This window comes from Ailuropoda melanoleuca, chromosome 12 (assembly GCF_002007445.2).
Source record: "Ailuropoda melanoleuca isolate Jingjing chromosome 12, ASM200744v2, whole genome shotgun sequence".
Classification (NCBI taxonomy): Eukaryota; Metazoa; Chordata; class Mammalia; order Carnivora; family Ursidae; genus Ailuropoda; species Ailuropoda melanoleuca.
This window is the reverse complement of record NC_048229.1, coordinates 8,150,433-8,170,477: the sequence shown is the minus strand read 5'-3', so window position 1 is coordinate 8,170,477 and position 20,045 is coordinate 8,150,433. Positions and strand designations below refer to the sequence as shown.

The 20,045-nt window shown below is 47.9% G+C and overlaps 1 protein-coding gene across 5 annotated transcripts in view; it reads right to left on the bottom strand.

The window, feature by feature from the left end:
* The window catches only part of CCDC63 (coiled-coil domain containing 63), a 61,169-nt gene extending 42,684 nt beyond the window's left edge, over positions 1–18,485 (bottom strand). For all 5 annotated transcript variants that reach the window (XM_019800410.2, XM_019800423.2, XM_019800417.2 and 2 more), the window contains exons 1-7: positions 18,437–18,485; positions 15,046–15,132; positions 14,474–14,643; positions 11,563–11,752; positions 5,433–5,552; positions 1,867–2,048; positions 862–1,043 (exon numbers count right to left, since the gene is read on the bottom strand). In XM_019800410.2, the coding sequence (XP_019655969.1) occupies positions 862–1,043; positions 1,867–2,048; positions 5,433–5,552; positions 11,563–11,752; positions 14,474–14,643; positions 15,046–15,054 (853 nt within the window). In that variant the 5' untranslated portion in view covers positions 15,055–15,132; positions 18,437–18,485. The remainder of the gene's footprint in view (positions 1–861; positions 1,044–1,866; positions 2,049–5,432; positions 5,553–11,562; positions 11,753–14,473; positions 14,644–15,045; positions 15,133–18,436) is intronic.
* Positions 18,486–20,045: the final 1,560 nt, after the last annotated feature.

Genomic DNA, 20,045 nt, shown 5'->3' with positions numbered 1-20,045 from the left:
TCAGAAGAGAGTAAAAATAACAGCAATGAGACTGTTCTCCTCAGAAAGGGCTCTTCCTGCAAGGTTGGCCTGTGGCCGTACCTGGGCACTTAAATGGTAAACAGTTCCCTACACGGATATCAGACTTGCCCTAAATGCTAGGAGCGCTCACTGTGCCTAGGCTGTGCAGATGGTGTGTGTGTGGTTCATGCTGAACACCTGCTTTCCTTCTGGGAGGCTGGGACTGGGGTACGCAAGGGAAAGGACACCGACGTGACCAGCCCCCAGTGAGATCTTGGGCACCGAGGCTCTAATGAGCTCCCCTAGTGGATAACTCTTCATGCACGTCACAGGGAGATGCTGGGGGAATTAAGCATGTCCTGTGTGACTGCCCTGGGGGAAGACTCTGGAAGCTTGCGTCTGGTTTCCTCCAGACTGTGCCCCATGTGCCTTTCCTCTTTGCTTGCTTGTGCTTTGTGTCCCTACTGCCTATAGCCATGCACGTGACTACACAGTGAGTCTTGTGAATCCTCCTAGCAGATCACCAAACCCCACAACCAAGTCTCCTCCCCCAAACAGTGGAAGGAGAACCTCAGAGTAAGGACACAGCCTGGGGGTTAGGGTTGACAGATAAAATACAGGACACCCAGGTAAAGTGGAATTTCAGACAAACAATACATTTTTTTCAAGTATAATTACGACCTCATTGTAAATAACCAACAAATAACTTTTTATTTCATTATAAAAATGTATTCACTGTTTGTCTAAAATTTAAATTTAACTAGACATCTTGCAATGTTATTCACTAAATTTGGCAACCCTACTCCAGAAGGACTTGGGTCCCCTCAGTTGAGAGGGAGAAAGAATGCCTGGAGAGTGTACCTTCTTCCTTTTTGGCCTGCTCCTCGAACTCCAGACGGTCATTCAGCTTGACAAGCAAGAAGGACTTGAGCTTGGTCTCATGGGCATAGACACGCTCCAGCTCTCGGATCTCCAGGTTGTACTGACAAATGTCCTTCTGCTGGCGGTCCTTCATGGCAGCCATCCGAGCCATGGCTTCCAGCCTGAGCGAGGCGGTGCAGGGTCTGAGTGTCGGAGGCTCTTCCCTTGTCCTCCCCTCTCCCTCCCAGACCAGAGGGACTTGCTGCCAATGACCATCACCTGTTTTACTCATGGAGGCTCCGGGAGCGGAGGAACAGCCCTCCTTACCTGAATGATGGGAGCTCCCAGCCCTAGACCATCCCCAGGAAATGATCGTTCTGTCATCATCATCACCACCATCACCACCACCACCACCACGACCACAGCACCGCCGTCACCACCTCATCATTATCAGCACTCGTGAAGTACTGTGGCCCCACCAGTCCTTATATACATATACTATTTAATCCTCACAAACCTCCAAAACAGTCCTACAATAATATAGTAGTGATGGAACCAGGATTCAAACCCAGATCTCTCCAACTCCAAAACCGGGGCTCCTCACAGCCCAACTATATGCCTCTTGCCCCTACGAGCGTGAGGCCAGGAGATAACCCAGACTGAGACACCCCAGGACTAGAGGCAGGGGCACCCGGAGGAGACGGCACAGCAGAGAGGTTTGAATCTCAGCCCCACCACATCCACCGTTTACCTAGCTCTTAGGTTAAGTATTTCGGCAGCTCTAAGCCTTCGTATCCTGATCTGTTACAAAATAGGGATATAACCCCTGGGGCAGTTGTGAGGGTTGAAATAATACCCAGAGCACCTAGCGTCATGCCTGGCACACAGTCAGTGCTCAGAGTTATGATGATGATTTAAGATCCCTCAGTACATAAGCCCGGGGGCAGGGGTGCTCAGCAGGGGCCTAAGAGACGTCTCTGCCCCTAGGGTCTCCCCTCAGCCCACCTCTGCTTGTAGGCCTGCGCAGACTGCTCGATGGCCACGTTCATGGTTTTCTTTTGCATCAACAGGCGTCGCTGGAGTTGCTGGTACACGTTGTCGTAAGCGGCCTTCTCGTACCGTAGGTCCTCAATCTCCTTCCGGAGCTTAGCATTGGTGGTCAGTATCTTGTCGAAGTGCACGGTGACCTGTGGGCAGGGCTGTGCTTCAAAACTGAGCTCACTCCTGGGGCACGAGATAGGCTTCCAGAAGGCAGCCAGAGGGTGGGAAGGTCTCCCCCACCTCCCGCTGCAGGTCCACAGCACAGCGGCTGGAGCGCTGGGTGAGAGGCTTGAGTTGGCCACCAAATGGCTAAGTGGTCTTGGGCAAGTTTCTTTCCCCCCCCCCAACCCCTGGATTTTAAATTTCTCCACTTCTTTTATACCTAACTTCCAGTTTTTAGCAATGGCAGGGGATACAGGAAAAGGTAAATGACACCATGAGGAAACAATCAGCCGAGCCCAGAAGGTCCAACTCTCTATAGCACAGCTGACCCAGACTCTTCAACGGGTTGATGGCTGGGAAAAGTTGTAGAGCACTGTTTTGGACTGGTGATTCTTTGTGGTGCAGAGTTATCCTGTGCTTTGGGGTGTTAAAGAAGCAATCCCTGCTCTCTACCCACTGAATGCCAACAGCACAGCCCCCAACCCAGCTGTGACAACAAAAAGTGTCTCTTTTTGGAGACAATGTCTCTTTGGGGGCAAAATCATCTCTGCTTGAGAACCACTGCTGTCGACTAAAGAAATTTAAAAGACCTAACGAGTAGGTGAAACTTGATTGGCTCCAACTTTAAAAGACATTTTGGGGCCAGCCAGAGAAATTTTAATGTGGGCAATATTCAGGAAATAGTATTAATTTTTAAGGTGTGATATGGTTTCGTGGCTATGAAAGAAAACGTTTGATCTTTAGAGATGCAAATAGAAGTATTTAGGGGTGAAATATCATGATCTCTGTAATTTACCTTAAAATACTTCAGGGGAAAGAAGGGTGAAACAAATATAGTAAAATGTTACCAATTATTAAATCTAAGTGATAGGTACGTGGGTGTTCATTATTTTATTCCCTCCACTTTTCTGCACATCTTCATAAACTTATCTTAATAAAAAGTTCTCCCATAGACACTGAAAAGAAACAATGACAGAAAATATTCCTAATGGATATAAAGTAGATTTGATCAGAGGTTTTCAAAGCATGTTCTGAGAAACTTTAGATTTCTGCAAGACTGAGAAGGGGGAAGGCAAGGTAGGCCACCAGGATGCAAACTTTAAGAAGGTACTCACTCTCCCAGGGTCAGCCCTGCATTTCCATGAGCCTAAGAGTGAGTGCCTCCTTAAATTTAGCATCCTGGGCTTTTTACTTGCCTCACCCTAGTCCTGGCCCTAGGTTCCTCCGTAGGATGTATCTGTGGTCACCACACAAGGGAAGGGAATCCAGGAACAGAATCATTCTTATTCTTTCTGTATCTTCCATGTACTGTTAAGAAGATATTGGTTATCAGTCCTTTGCACTTTAGTGTGAACTGAACTCCAGGACTGTTGATGTGCTACCCATCCTGATTGTGCGATAAAAATGGGAGGACTCTCAGGCCCCACTGAGTAAGTTGACGAGGCTTTAGGGTCATGGGGTATCCTGGGACCCTGAAAAATAACCTTTAGCGATGGCTACCTAATCTACTAAAAGGCACAGCCAGACCTGGTCAGGGAAGAAGGGAAAAGGGGACCTGTTTGAGAAGCAAGGGAGCACTCCTCTCAGAAATGAAAGGGGACATTACTATAGACCTTACAGAAATAAAACGAATTATAAGGCAATGTACTAAGAATAACTGTAAAACAACAAATTAGAATAACTTAGATGAAATGGACAAATTCATAGAAAGAAATAAACTGCTTAATTGACTCAGGAAGAAATAGAAACTTCAAATAGATCTATTACAAAAAAGCAGACCCCTATAGACAAGTCATCATTAAATCATTCATTCATTCATTCATTCATTCATTCATTCATTCATTCAACAGATGTTTTTGCTAAGTACCTACTCCAAGCCTCACACTGTGCTGGGCATTACTGATTCTTAATCAAGGGAACCTTCAGTTTCACTGGAGTTGTTAATAGTGCAGATGCCTGGGTCTAAGACTTACAGGTTCTAATTCAAAACCAGTGAACCTGGAGAATTACAGATTCTGATTCAAAACCAGGAATCTGCATTTTAACACACATCCTAGGCCTTCTGAGGCATGGGAGCAAATCACTATGCATGGATATTAAAAAGACACTGCCCTGCCCTTGGTCCACTTCCAGGTTACTCGGAAGACAGAGATCAGATCCAATTAACTTCAAACATGCCTGGTTAAAGCCTTGTGATCAGAGTTTGGGGGAAGCTAAGAGCTTTGTATAGTGAGGCACTGACAGGCTTCCCTCCAAATCAATTTGCTTGCTCTCCCTCCTGGCTTATGTTGTGGGAACTGTAATTTCACAAGTCAGACTGGAACGTGTTGTACGTGCTCAGCATTCTTTCCTCCTTTCTTTTTGCTTTTTACCACTTCTTCTCAGCTCTCAGTCCACATTGTTGGATAGGGCTGTCCTCTCTTGACTTGGGGGATGGGGGAGTGACCCAAGGATAGTCATGTGACTCAAGTCCATGTATTCCATTCTTCTGACCACAGTGATTGGTTGAGGGATGGGTACTTGACCCAAGACCCAATGGGAACCCTCCCTGGGACTTGCGATTGAACTCTTAGGAAAGAGACGGTCCTTTTCTGCTGATGTTTGTTCACATTGGGGGCTGCCCAAGAACGAAGTCATCTCCACCCAAAGGAGAGATGGACAGAGGAAGTGTCCCCAAGACATGTTTGGAGTACCTGGATCCAGCTATGCCTGAAGGCCCCACTTTTGCCCCTGAATTTTTCAGTTCTATGGCCAATCCATTCTCTCTTTTTGTGTAAGCCCGTTTGCAATGTAGAGAATCCTGCTTAATGCAAAAGTCAGTATAAATCGAAAGTGATCAGGAAACATCACTTTTCTCTTTATCAAGTTATACATGTCTATGCCCAATATTTCCTAGAGACAATATCGACAACAACCAGAAAGCACTAGGTCTAATAGAGGCATGAGCATATTGCAATGGGGGAAGAAGGTCTCACTAATTCTGCTTGCTGAAGGATAGTATTTGAACTGCCTCTTAAAAATGAGAGAGTTTTTAAGTCAAGGCACTAAAAATAGTCATCCCCGGAGGGGTGGGGGATTGGGATAGAAGGGGTGGGGGCAACAGCATGGTGCATAAGTGCAGAGAACAAGAAGGAGAAAGGCACCTTGGGTAACAATGGGCTGAGTGGGTGGAACAGAGTGGGTGGAGCGGGGCGGGGGTGGTAAGTCTAAAAGGCTGCTTGGCTTGTGTGAACACCATTAGTTCACCTTCTCCTGAGTCAACCAACAAGATGGGTAGGTTCTGCTAATGGCTCCACAGACATCATTCTCTACTCTGAGCAAGGGAAGGCAGAGCTGTTTGCAAAGCTGCAGAGACACCCCTTACGTACGAGATTCAAACGGGTTTCCAGAACGTGGATCTGCTTCTGCAATTTCCGGGGGTCATTGGCTTCCTGTATCTTTGCGCAGAGCTGTTTTTGGTTTATAATTTTTTTTTCCATCTGAACAATCTGGGGGGAAAAAAAAGGAGAAAGAGAGAAAGAAACCCCCCAGCTGTGTTAAATTAACATCTGTATGGGTACAAATGCTACAGCTCACTAATGTAAGCGTGCTAAAATAAAAACTGCAACTTTCTTCCTTTTCCTACAAGTAGAATTTTAATTTCCTTTTTGAATGCATGCTCAACTCAACTTCATCTTAGCCAGTTTGGGACATAATGAGGCAATTTAAAGGTTTTGCTTTTACCTGTGCACATGAATTTCGCTCACCTTTGGGTCCAAGCTTCTTTAGTATGGGTATCACATCACCTGTGGCCAAAGGCATTCCTAATACACTGTGCACTTGGGATTGATTCTGGCTTCAAATAAGTGAAATACACTCTTACCATGGTTGGCAGGAAAGAATTTGGGTGTTTCTTCCTACCCTTGTAGCTCCAGACAAGTTCTCCAGACCCAAACACCCCTGCCATCACCTTCCCACAGAGCTCACTCTTTAGTTTTTCATACAAGTACCAGTGAGTCATGTCGTTTCCTCACACCACCAACAGTGTGCATAACCAACCCGCCATAAGACTTCAGCCCACACCCAGGTAGATATCCGTATTACCTGCCCCATGGTTAGCCCCATCTAGAAACAGCTGGCTAATGGTAAATCCTAGCAGGTTCTAGAGAAGTTTCTAGAACTATTACCTGAAGACAAGTGCCTGTAAAGACTGGTGAGTGCCAGGTCCTAATGTGTCACAGGTACTTTATCTTCTTAGGGTTTGGGCTGAGATTAGCTCTGAGGCTTTTTTTTTTTTTTTTTTTTTTTTTTTTGGAACCCTGGTGGGTGAAGGGTCAGGGCACTCTCACTGTATATATCCCTGTTTGTCTGGAGGGAGTAGCTTGAATTCACAGTCTGAAGCCCAGCTCCTGTTCTGGAATGGAGACGTTCTACATGAGGCAGGTTAAGTGCTGGGTGTAATGAAATATAAAGTTTGTCAGTTACGTGGAGGTTGGCCTCCAGCTGGGAGCAAGGCACCCCTGTCCAGCATGGTGGAGAGTGTAGGAAACTAGAGCACACACACCCTGCCTTAAGGGGCAGCAGCTTGTATGATGCAACTACAAATTATAGAAAGTGCAACTAAACAGTGGCTCTTTAAAAAAGATTTATTTATTTTAGAGAGAGTGCATGTGAGCGGGGGAGAGGGAGAATTCTCAAGCAGACTCCCCACTGAGCACAGAGCCCCCTGAGGGGCTCAATCTCACAATCCGGAGATCATGACCTGAACCGAAATCGAGAGTCAGATGCTTAGCCGACTGAGCCACCCAGGAGCCCCATGGCTTAAACAAATTATGACTTGTTTTTCTGTCCATAAACATTGCTGGCTTAAAGTTCAGTAACTCGGGGAAATAAACACAAGATCTCTGTAATCCTCCAGGCTTTTCCCTGATGGCCAAAAAACGGCTGCCACAGCTCCAGCCTTCACAGTCATGTTCCAGGAAGGAAGGAAGAAGCAGCAATATGGGTAAAGGGGTGGTGGAACATATATCTAGAAAGCAAAACTTTCCCAGACACCCCCAAGAGACTTCCCCCTAAATTTTATTGTCCACCCTCAGCTGCAAGGGAGGATAGGAAACAGTTCTTTAGGAGTCTCTTAGAGAGGAAGAAGTCAAGAGTGGGTAAACAGCTATAGTGTCACCACAACACCCTTTAGATGCAGTTGCCCCATGGAAATTCAGGCCCAATGTTGCCAGATCTTTCAGTCTTTTTTTTTTTTTAAGAGAAGCCAGATATCCACATTTCTATATGAAATCTCTCCATTTTTAACATGTTAATAATTAAAACAAATTCTGAACACTGAATGAGCCAAAGCCTTCATGTTGTCAGGCTTAATCTGTCCTGAAGATCACCAAGCTGGTATACACCCACATTTTAAGGTCTTGAAGGAACCACAGTAGACTGATGAAAGATGGTTTTAGGCAGCAAGAGATGCCAAGCAGAAGACAGAAGAGTGGGGGCTCCTGGGTGGCTCAGTCGTTAAGCGTCTGCCTTTGGCTCAGGGCGTGATCCCAGAGTCCTGGGATCACGCCCCACATCAGGCTCATCCACTGGGAGCCTGCTTCTTCCTCTCCCGCTCCCCCTGCCTGTGTTCCCTCTCTCACTGTCTGTCTCTTTGTCAAATAAATAAATAAAATCTTAAAAAAAAAAAAAGAAGAAGAAGAAGAAGAAGAAGACAGAAGAGTGGTCCAGAGCCAGGCAGCTGAAAGAGGTGACAACAAACCAGAACCGTGGGGGACATGGTGGGTGGTTGACCCCCAACACCTGTCCCACCCCAGAAGACTGATCCAAGCCAACCATGGTAACTCTATCCCCTCTGCCTATGATTTATTCATTCAGGGATGGGCTGGACTAAACTACTTATGGCCTCTGAATTCAGAAGGTGTGATTTCTAGGGAAGCTTCTGGAAAAAAGCTTCCTCATTTCCTAAAAAAGTGTCATCATAAGAGATAGTCTGTCTTCCCTGTAAGAATCATTCTTTGCTGACGGGCCATCAACAGACCAGATTTGGCCCTTACACTATATTTTGCTGCCCCTGGTCTACCCCAAACAAATGATAAGAATTTCATTTCCCTTTGCCAGTGACTGACCTAGAAGTAAGTATATACCCCTGCCCTGGACAATGAGGGAAAATCAGCTAGAGAGATTTTGTGAAACTCTCCCCCATAAAAGAGGATATCATGTAAGAAAGAACCAGCCCTCCATCCTTTCTTCACATCACTGAATGTGATGAAGTGAGAAGCTACACCAGCGAAGCCTTGGCAGCCATCTTGAGACCATGAGGGGAGGGCCAACCAAGAGGATCAGAAAGAAAAAGACCAACCCACCATTGTAGAGCTACTAAAAATATCCCTGGGACAACCTTTTTCCAGATAGACATCTTATTATGTGAGAAAAACAAACTTCTATCCTTCCAGCCACTTCTAGTCAAGAACTGCTTTAGTTTACAGCCCAACCTATTCTCACTTGTACATCAAGAAAAGATGGCAGCTCGGATGATCAGGCGTCAAGGGAACCGCTGGGTCTCACACAATCTCATAAAGCACGTGGAGGCTGTTCAGGAGTGATATTAGCAGCCAGGCTTTGGTTCAACTCAAGTCAGGTCCCTGTTCTGCTTGGTTCTCCTCTCCTGTGCTCTGCACAGGCAGCACCCCCAACACCACCTCGTTTCAATCCCCGGGAGGGCAGCCTCTCCAGACTACAGCTGCCTGTGCTGAAGGCATGACCGCCCCTGCTGGAGTTGACCCAGAGACCCCGGGCTCCAGCTCCTGGTCAAAGGAAGGTGTGTGTCAGCGCCTCCCCCTGGCTCCCGTGATTAAACTCAGCCTCCTAGTCCCTTTGGCACCTTTATGTCAGACGTTGCTCTGTGAGTAATTAGGCCTCTGTGTCTGGAGACACAGCCAAGGCCGTACCGACAGAGGAATGTATTGCCTACGGGAGGTGCTCTCTTCAGCATAAAGGCACAGGCACAGGCTTATTTGCTGTTTGAGGCCAGGCAGGGCCTGGTGAGGTCCCTGCCTCCAGCGACCTCTTGCAAGGAAGCAGCTCTGGACATCGTGTGGTGGGCACCGCAGCAGGGGATTCTGGGACCCGCCCACCGTGGGATAGAACTGGGCAAAGAGGGTTTTTGTACAGGGCACTGAGTGCCATATCCTTTTGAGGATCCCAAAGTAGTTGGGATGCCTGGGTGGCTCAGTCAGTGAAGCGTCTGCCTTGGTTGGCTCAGGTCATGATCCCAGGGTCCTGGGATCAAGCCCTGCACCAGGCTCCTTGTTCAGCGGGGAGCCTGCTTCTCCCTCTGCCTGCCGCTCCCCCTGCTTGCGTGGTCTCTCTCTGACAAATAAATAAATAAATAAAATCTTTTTTTAGAAAGTGGCTTGCCTTTTCCTACTGTTTCTGAGGACCCACACCCACATCTTTTCTTCAATTTTCAGCTTTCTTCACTGTTACTGCCTTTCTCACTCATTCATATATTCATTCATCAATGATTATGAAACACTTGCTCTGTGCCAGACAACTAAGGGTATGATGGCAATCAAGACAGTATGATGGTCCCCGCCCTCAACACAAACTTATAATCTAGGGCTGGAAACGAGCTACGGAGCAGAGTTAATCCTAGGCAAAGGGAGATAGAAGGTATTTTGGACACGGACAGCAGGGGCATCTGGAGAGGAAATGAAGGGACAACCACCCAGCAGAAATAGCATTTGGGCTAAGACATGAAGGATGAATAGGAGCTCCCCAAGCAGAGAAGACAGGGAAGGACAATCCAGGCAGAGGGAACAGCAGGTGTAAAGGCCTGCAAGTGAGAGACAGCACTATGGGTTTATGAAAGTGGCCAGTGTTGACAGAACACATAGAAGGGGGACGTAGGAGGGAAGGTGGGAGGGGCAGGAGGGACATAAGGCAGCAGAGCCAACAAACCACACTGGGGCATTTGGCCCTTATCTCAAGAACAACAGGAAATTACTGAAGGGTTTGAAGCAGAGGAAAGATGGAATGAGATTTCCAGATTCTTTCAGCCAGTAAATACCTGCTATGTGCCAGGCACTGAGATAGGCACAGGATGGGTAGAGAGGGGGACAAAACAGACATGGTCCCTGCCCTCCTAGGGGTGACAGGTTATAGACAGATGACACCTATGTTAAAGTATACTTACCACTAGGAGAAGGGCTATGAGGGAGGTGCCATGGGGTGTCATGAAAGAAGTTAAGGGAGTGTGCTGAGATCTTCTGTTTGCCCCCTGAGGTTCACTCTCCACTCTGTTCCACCCACCCTGCTCTGGCCCCAAGGGACTGACCCAGAGGAACCTACGATGACTCCCTTGCACTGGAGGTCACTGGGTGAGAAGAGAGAGGTTGGGGTATTTATTCCCCCTGGCTTGTTCTCTGTCTTCAGGTTCCAGAGTGTCTGCCCTGCCCACTGTGGCTAACCTTACAGTGCTTCAATGTCCCTACTCTGTGCTCACACCCTTGTAAATAGAGCCTCATAAGACTCTTCTCAAAGTACCTTACTGAGCGTACTATTTGTTTTTGGCCAGGAACCTATTTAATGCAAGGGGGATACACTTAAAATAGGAGAAAGGGTATAGAAAAGGCCTCCCTGAGAAAGTCACATTTAGGCTGAGACATAAAGGACAAGAAGCAGGGATCAGGGTAACATGTGCAAAGGCCCTGAGGTAGGAACAGTTTTCACATATTTGGAAAAAAAAAAAACCAGAAGTCTTCTGCAGCTGAGTGAGATGAGCTGAGGAAGGAATGACATGGGATGAGAACAGAAGGGCAGGCAGGCGCTGCATCATGCAGGGCCTTTCAAGCCACAGTAAGGGATAGGACCATTAACACTGTCCAGCAAATGTCTCTAGCTCTTTGCCTTCTGGATACAGGTACTTCCTAGAACCTTTTGTGGATGGGTAGAGTTGACTATTTGGGGGATGGGCAGTAGGGGTATATATGGACTTGGTCGACAATTTTGAGCCTGTAGGTCATGAGCAAAAGTGAAGCACTTCCAGGCTGCACCATTCAATTGCCAGTGTGAGACTTTTCAGAACTCTCTTTATCTCTGTCACAACACCTGGCAATATTCAAGATGGTGGATATCCCATCAGCCTGGTCTCAGGATGAGAAGCTGTAAGAGCCCATAGCCAATCCATGAGAGACACAGTATGAACGGGGAAGGAACCTTCATTGTTTTAAACCACTGAGTTGAGACCAAGGGTGTTACTGCAGCATAACCTAATCTCTCCTGACTGGCATGGTAAGGGTTTGGGAATTTACTCTAAGTGGAGTGGGAAGGTGCTGAGAAACACAGTGGAGGAATGGACTGGGAGAGTAGGGGTCACAAGGTGGCGTTGTAAGCACAGTCTCCTTTAGAATATGGGGTGTCCGATCTGGCCTAAGGCATCATGGGTATTCCCCCCCATTCCACCCCCTCCTCCCCTTGCTCTACACTCCAGTTAACCCTCTAAGGGAAAGACCACACCTTCTCATCCAGTTCTGTCAACAGCACTTTCATTGACTTAATCAGGGCATCGTAGTCATCCTTGGTCTGCAGCAGGAAACGCAGCTCCATGTGGTTTTTCTCATTCAGATTCAAGTTCTTCGAGGACTTGATGAGACCCAAAAGCAGAGCTATCTCTTCCTGCTCTCCCTGAAGGGCCTTGATTTCCTTGCTGTTGGGAAAGCAGCACGTGATTAACCCTGAACCCGAGTTGACCTTGCTCTGCCGCTCCAGGCTCCTTAGCACTGCGAGGAGACGCAGAGAGGTACCTCCCACCCTGGCAAGCCCCCGCGGGTCCAGGTCTAGAACTCTGACCGCCTGCAACTCCAGGGCTCCACTCCCTCGCTAGGGGGCCTTGATCTTCTAGGGAACAATTTGCAGCTGTGCCTGTCAAAACCCATTACCTAGACAGCGCGTGGGGGGAGGGGGGCAGGTTCTCTCTTTTGCCAGCAGCTCAGGGGCATCTGTCTGATTTCGCTGACTTTCTTTCCAGACTTTACAGCCAATTATTTCTGGTAATGAGAGGCAAGCCCATCAGGCAGGCATTTTCAATTTCGCATTAACACAGAGACACGCAGTAACCTCCAACCTTCCCCAGTTTCTCTACGCAGGGTGCTAATGATTTATTAAATTGGCTGACATGAGTCTCCTCCTCTCTCTCCCTCTCCCTACTCTGGAGAGGAGAGGGGTAGGAGTGTGGACAAACAGGGATTTTGAAAAGAAAAAAGGCTGAACAACAGGAAATGGCGCAGCGGCCCATGTTTCTGGCAAAGTCTGGGCACCCAACTATGCAGACAGTGCAGACTGCAGACCAGCTGCTTCGATAACCTTTGGAAGCTTGGAGAAATGCAGAAGCTCAGGCCCCAACCCAGGGCCTATTGAATCAGAATCTGCTTTGTAACAAGATCCTCAAGTCATGCAGATGCACATTTTTAAAAGATTTTATTTATTTGAAAGAGAGCACAGAAGGAGAAGGAGAAGCAGACTCCCTGCTGAAAAGGGAGCCCATTGCGGGGCTCCACCCCAGGACCCTGGGATCATGATCTGAGCCGAAGGCAGATGCTTAACCGGCTGAGCCACCTAGGCGCCCATGTCCAGTAGAATTTCTGTAATGACAGGAATGTTCTCTATCTGCGCTGTCCGATAGCACCCACCAGGCACCAAGGCTGCTGAGCACTTGAAAGGCAGCTAGTGCAACTGAAGAACTAAAGTTGTAATGTTCTTTCATCAACTACAAATGTAAATAGCCACATATGGGAGTGTACCCCTACTTCTAGAGCCACTTGTCATCTAAACCTGGCAGCTGGGACCTTTCTCCCCCTCTTAAGCCCCTCTTGGGAGGGGGTCTTTGTTAAGGTGGAGAGAAAAAAAGAGCACAAGAGTCCACCAGAGTTGGGAGTTCAGAGGGCTCAGTAAAAGCAAAAGGAAGGTTTGTCTCCTCGGCAGGGCTGGGACTGGGAGTGAGGTGCCTCCAAATTTAAGGAGGCCTTCCCTCTCAGAGGGTACAGGTGCAGGACGAGCACTGAGGAAAAAGTGCCTCCTTAAATACTGCACCCTAGGCACCTCGCTCAGCTCCTCTCAGTCCTGGCCCCTGTTTATAGGTGTTTCACTTCAAGAACCTAAGATCTCCACTTTTCCACCCGGTCCCCTTCAGGTCCATCACAGTGAAACCAGATCAGACAGGCTGCAGTAAAAGTAGTATGAAGGGTAAGATTCAAGAAAAACTGTCAGAGACCCACTAGGAAGGAGGCTTTTTCTGATGCCCACCAGGGGCAGGCTGTGAATCTGGGCTGCCAGGCACAGATGTGCAGGTTGTGGACTGCACAGCCCAAGGGAGCTCTCCCTGCTTGAAAAACAATCACTGATTTCTTGACTTATTATATTTTACTGGGAGGCGTTTCATCTTGGTCTAACGAAATCCCTACGTAATGACAGTGTTTCCGACAGATGGCAGTAAAGTGTCTTGAGAGAGGGTGCCTTTTCCTAATTCACATGAAGATCCCATATGGACTAGCTCTGTGTGAGTTAAATCCATAGAAAATCTGAACCACCCCGCTTCCCCTATCCGCTGAATGTCCCACATCATCAAACAGTAAGATCTTCTTTCTAATAATGGGCAGTTTCTGCCTGTATAAACGTTATGGATGTAGCTAAGGACTTGTATTTCTTCGGAGGGACTCTAGGATATTTGTTTTTTCAACCCCAGGGAACACTTTTCTATTGTCTAAAAAAGCTATCCACATCATAATGTTTAGGACAACCCAATTTCAAATATCTTATCTTACAGATCCCATAAGGACGCACAGCAGGAAACATCTTTCGGGATAGCCGCAGCCTGGTGATTTCCCCTCCTCTGGGAGCTCTCCCACCACAAATGCTAGAACCGTGGGAGCAACGCTCAAGAGCCATTTTGTAGCCGAAGGCCCAGTCCCCGCCCGCTGGCCACAGATGATTGGACCAGGAGTAGACACCTGACCCAAGCTAAGCCAATCAGATTCCCCCTTTCCTGAGCGTTTGGGATTGGAATTGATGCACCTTGGCCTCTCAGCTTGGTCCGTGGTAGCTCAGGAGTTGGGGCAGCCATCTCCCACCAGCCCCCGCTGAGATGCAGACACGGAAGAACAAAACCCATGTGTAGAAAGAACCAGGAACCAGAAATTTTCATTTGGGTCCTTCCCTGAGACATGGGCGTCCTGCTCCCCCTTGGAGTCCTGGTGACAGCTGGCTTCTGAGAATCAATACGTCCTGCTGCTGAAGCTATCCCACCGAGGTACCTAGATTGGGTTCAGAATCGGGTCCCTGCCCAGAAGCCACATGAGAAGGCAAACCGCATGAAACCAAATCCAAAGTCTTCTCCAAGTTCACTCAGTACAAAACTCTGACCATCACTTACTGCTGGTTGGAGATCTTCTGCTGGGAGCGGAAGTTAAAGGACTTGCGACTTTCCACCATCTTCCTGAACTGCTGCCTCAGCTTCCGAAGCTCGGCCTCAGCCAGCTGCTCTTTGACCTTCTCCGAAGGTTCCTGGATGGTTTCGGAGCTTTTTCTCCTGTGCTTCTTTGACTGGGTGAGATGGAGAAAGGCACTGAGCAACGGGTTAGGTGACCAGAGAAGCCTACATTTCAGCCCAAGGGCAGAGAGCAGGAGGGTATCTGGGGGCAGGACTAAAGGTGGAAGACCACCCTTGGATGATGTCAACTGCCTATCTGTTACATGGAAAACCTGCTCTGGGTTGCCAGGTAGAGAGGAGGCTGGGCCTCATTATTGCATACTGAAGAGGTGGCCTTGCTGTGTGACCTTGGGTGAATCACTTAACATCTCTGAGCCTCCAGTCTCTCATCTATAAAATGGGTGCATATAGATTTATAGATGTGTTGTCAGGATTAGATGGGCTAATATGTGTATAGCGGCCAGCACAGTGCCTGACCCACAGGAAGCACTCCATACACAGGAGCTAATACCTACCACCGGCATCTTGAAGGAATTGTGCTTTCGCTGTGCTCAGACACCAGGGAGGTCAAAGACAGTGAGTGCTCCTCTCTCTGCAATGTCCTGTGCACAGCAGCAAAAGAGAGACAATGTGTGAGCCACCCGGCTGGCAGTGTGGGACCCAGTGGCACCTTCTCCCTTCCCCACCCCCTGCACTCCCTTCCTCCTCCCACCACTTTGGCACATGTGGAGGACACGGCAGATGGCTGCCCGGGTGTGAGAAGAGCCTTCTCTCTCTCTGTCTCTCTTTTTTTAATAAGCAATGTTTGCCTGAAACCTGTTCCTCTCACAATTTATTATTAGGAGCCGGGCAGATGGTTCTGGCATGTTGGTTACCCTTCTGCTCCCTGTGTTCCCAAAGAAGAGGGGGCAAATGGCATCAGGGCGATATGTCCTCTAATGGGGTTAAACTGCAATTAATCCAACTTCAGCTTCAGCTAAGGACAGAACACACACGTACAGCTGCCTTTTAAAGCAGGAGCCAATGGTACCAAGAGGCACTTTTATCAAGTAATAACTTGAACTTCATCTGGCCCATGTATTCAGAGGAGGGGATGACAATGTTAACCCTACAAGCCCCAGAGGGCTCAGAGAGCTGTGAGATCCACTGCACCCCGACTCCCAGACCTCAAGGGCTAGATTTCTAAAGCAGAAACTTCAAGCTTTGCCATGCACTGAGGGGTCCTGCAGTCCAGTGGTTTAAAGTATTGGTTGTATCTATCATCAGATCTCAGCAAAAATTCCTCCTCCTCCACATATTAATCTTGGGCAAGTCATTTCCATTCTCTGGGCCTCATTTCCTCCTCTGGAAAATAAGAGAAGTTCTAGAAGGCACCTCACAGGTTGGGAAGCCTTAAGGCACCTCACTGAGCCTGGCACATAGTAAGTGCTCAGTAAACGGGCTGGAATGATATGGTATTGTATGGATTGTTTCATCTGGTAAAGGTCCAGTGTAATAACTGTTCATGAGGGCTTGAGGAGTGTGCAGCATTCCTCTAGCTCCTGGTAACAACACCCGGATTTGTTTTGGGTAACGGCCTGTGCCTTCAATTCCCGTCATTTTTTCTCCTTGGGACTGACCTCACCCCTCCCTTTCGGATTGGAGCATGTGGCTCTGGAAGGGCCAATCACAGTGCCAGATCCTAGCTGATCTGTATAATCCTCCCCCCACCCTCCCTGGCCAGTGTGATCATTTTGGGGATGGGAACATGACCCTAACTCGTCCCAGCAGAGTGGGGTTTAAGCTTGAACACTTAGAAGAGAGGGTCTTTGGTTCCTGCTGCCCAAGAGCCTACTGAATGAGGTAGGGAGTGGCTGGCAACCTTCTTGTCTCTGAGGGGAGTCACTCTCCTGGCTGCAGGGAGAATAAAGCTAACGTGCAGAAGATTAAATGGTGAGAGATTGAAACTTGGGGACATCATCCAAACCCCTGGACTTAACCAAGCCTGAAGATACCTCTGGGTCATGTCCAGTTACATGAATCAACATATTCTCTTAATCTGAGAGGAGTTTTCTACCACTAGTAACCAAACCAAATCTCATGCCCAAAATGCTTACATCCATTTAGCACACAGATTAAACCCCTACTGTGTGCTAAACATTTTAGGGAATTCAGTGGTAAGTCAGCCTTCAAGATGGTATGAATTCTGTCCAGGGTAAAATTGTAGAAAAGGCTCCACAAAGGAGGTAAATTTTAATTTGGGTTTTGAAGGATGAATAGGAGTTCAACAAGCAGAGAAGAAAAGTGGGGAAGGAATTCTGAGTAGAGAGAACTTCCTGGGCAAAGTTTGAGAGGCAAGTGGATGAGAGAATGGTGTGTGATCTAGGATAGGTGGCAGTATCCAGTGGGAAATGACTAGCAAAGAAGCCTGGAAAAGTCTGGATGTTCCTTAAAAGCAAGAATGTAATAAGATCAGTGTGTAAAAGAGCTCAAGATGGGGGTAGAGACTGTAGCAGGATTTACTTGACTGATACAATTTAGGCAAAGGATACTCACTTTGGGACATCTTTCTACTCGAGAGTTTTATGCAGCTCTAATTTCATATTGCCCAGGAGCTTTTCTATGTTCAAGGGCTTTTCTGGACCTCAGTGGATCTGTGATATACCTTTGTAAAAGCAGGACTCAAGTAAACCTGACATTCACTGACAGTGTGATCTACCTCTCTGAGCCTCAGTCTCCTCATCTGTAGAGTGGGGATACTCATACCCACTTCCTAGCATAAACTAGTGTTTATAAAGCTCTTTAACACAGTGCCTAGCACATAACAGGTATGTGATCAATGTACCTTGTTTGTGTATCAGGATTGTCAAGTATCAATTTATCTTGCTTTACCTTGATTTATTTGGTTGTGTTGTGTGGTTTTCCCCCAGGAGCTGGAGGCACCATCAACTTCCCACCTTTTTGCTGATACCTACTCACCTGCACAGAGCCGGGCTCCCCCTGGGCTCTCTCCAGCTTCCAGACACCAACATAGGCCTTTCCCTGTCTGTGCCCACTGGGCTTGGGCCCACTCTGTTCCCTACAGAGAGATTCACCCCCATTCTCACAGCTGGGCTTTCAGAGCCCCACCAGCATCCTGGCCCCTGGCTCACCACGCTCTCAAACTTGAGGCCCATGGGCAGGTTCAACCTACCTTCCATCCTTTTTAGTAATCACTGTTTTAAAATGTGAATGTGGGTTATGTACTCACTCTCCTGGCTGCAGACTTCACTGCCCTCTGGCGCCTACCTAAACTCCTCTCTCCAATTTTCACATTCCCTGAAACTGCCTAGAGCTAGCAGGAATTTGAGTTTGCAATTCCAGAAAGGAAACTCAAAGCCTACCCTCAGGCACATGCCCTCCAGTTCCCTGGACCTCAGTCCACCCACTACAGTATCCGTAGTCCGGGGCACACCATAAGCTCTTAGCAAATAGTGTTTGAATGAATGAAGAGATCAGCTTTACCAACTAACATTTAATTAGCTGGGGTTGGGGAGGCAGGCTCCTTTTCTGCTGCTGCATGTTTACAATCTGCCATTAAAGGAAAAGCCAGACCCATGACTACATGGGTTCTAAAATGCCAGGTCTGAGAGTGGAATCCATAAAACCTGAACCAAGGCTGCCTAACCTGGTTGTATATGCTGGGGCACTAGCCAAGTCGGGGTACAAAACCCCAAAAAAATTTTTTAAAGGGATCTTTATAGGGTGAAATGGAAGTTTGTTGGACTTTCTTGAAGTTATTTTACACATTGTAATTTATTTATGTTTAATTGAGGGGGCTTATGATATTTTCCAGGTTTAGGGTAGCTTAAAGGAATGGGCTGGGGCAGCCACCAGCAGGGGGAGCTGTGGAGCAGCAAGCGCGGCCGCCAGGGCGGTGAAACTTACCCGGGGCCGCCAGCTGCGGCTGCGGGTCCGACCGTACCAAGACGAGCGCTTGCTGCGTGGCTCCGCTGCACACCCCCCCACCCCCGCGTCTGGGAGTCTCGGACCCCTGGAACGGGCGCCTTTGTGACCCGCACAGACGGGCGTTCTCCCCTGGAATGCGCTGGAAGAGAACCCAGGTGAATGGCGAGAAGGTGGAGGGTGGGGGAGCGACACACCTCTCAGCGACCCCTTTCCGGAGTAGATACCCTCACGATGCTCGGTAACAGCCGCTCACACCGCCACTCACTTGCCATCTCAGGTTCTCCCTCATCGCTGGCATCTGCATTCACGGTGTCCTCACTCGGGCTCTCACAGTCCCGCATCCTTACCGCAGCCACACCGGGTACAACCTCGACACGCTCTAAAAGGGACCCATTTCTTCCTGCTCTGCAAAACAAGGGAGAAACAATTTAAGAGAAAAAGAACTTCGCCAGTGCGGGGGAATTTGCCCACCATTTTTCTTCAGGAGCACCCACACCCACTCTCGTGAGCGTGACACAGGGAACCCTGGTCTGACCCAGGTCACCTGTGACTCCTGGCATGAGGATTTTTCACAGGCCAAATGAAGTCTGGTAGTTTAAAGATAAACATTTTTCATACAAATGGCCCCGAAACACAAACTGACTACTTCTTGCGGGGCTAAATTCAGGAAGCAGCCGCATTACTCAAGGCAAATGATTGGGGGTACTGGTTTCCTAGGGTAATCTTGATTCCATGTGATTTCCACCATACCACCTAGACCCTGGAATAACTGTAGCTCAGTCATACTAAGATCTCCATTCTCTTACCCCTAAACTCTTGGGACAGGTTGTGTTTTAGAACTTACCATATTTTTGGTTTCAGAAAGTTAGTATGGTACACAAGGAGACATGTTGCCCCTGATGTTACTGGCAGCCACATTGTAACCATGAGGGAAGTTAGTGTAATGGTGTATCATGTATGGGGTTTGGGCAACATGTCATAACCAGACCCATTAACATTTCTGCAATGAAACAGATGAATATTCATGCCAAGTAGAATAAAGATTTTGAGCAGCCTCATGTCAGGCCTTGATGATTCACATGAAGTGTTTTAGGGTTAGTGTTCTCATCCTCATTTTACAGATGAGGAAACAAGCTTGAAGAAACAGAGTGAGTTGCAGTAAGTGGAGAAGCCAGAATTGGATTCCAGGGTTGCCTATCTTGGGGGCAACCCTGAGTGAAACCACAGCCCCAGACCCTAGCAGCTCTTCTGGAAGCTGACAGCTACCATCTCTTTGATATTTAAAGGGACACCGTAGCCTCAGCTCCGTACATAGCCTAGTGACTCACACATCTCAAGTGTCAACGACTGAAAAATGATTAAGTTCAATTAGGTTCAGGACTTGTTAAAAATAGGCTCTCCTCAGAAGAATTTACTCTCCCTGCCTTTATGGGCACAGATCTCAGCAGCCCCCATGCAGAGAAGTGTGAGGCTTTTTAAATTAGAACCTGCCAGAATTGATTCTGCTAAAGGGATCTTCAGCTCCATCAGCAGGGCTGGGAGCAGAGCGAGATGCCAGCTTGCCAAAGCAATGAGCCAGCGGTGAGAA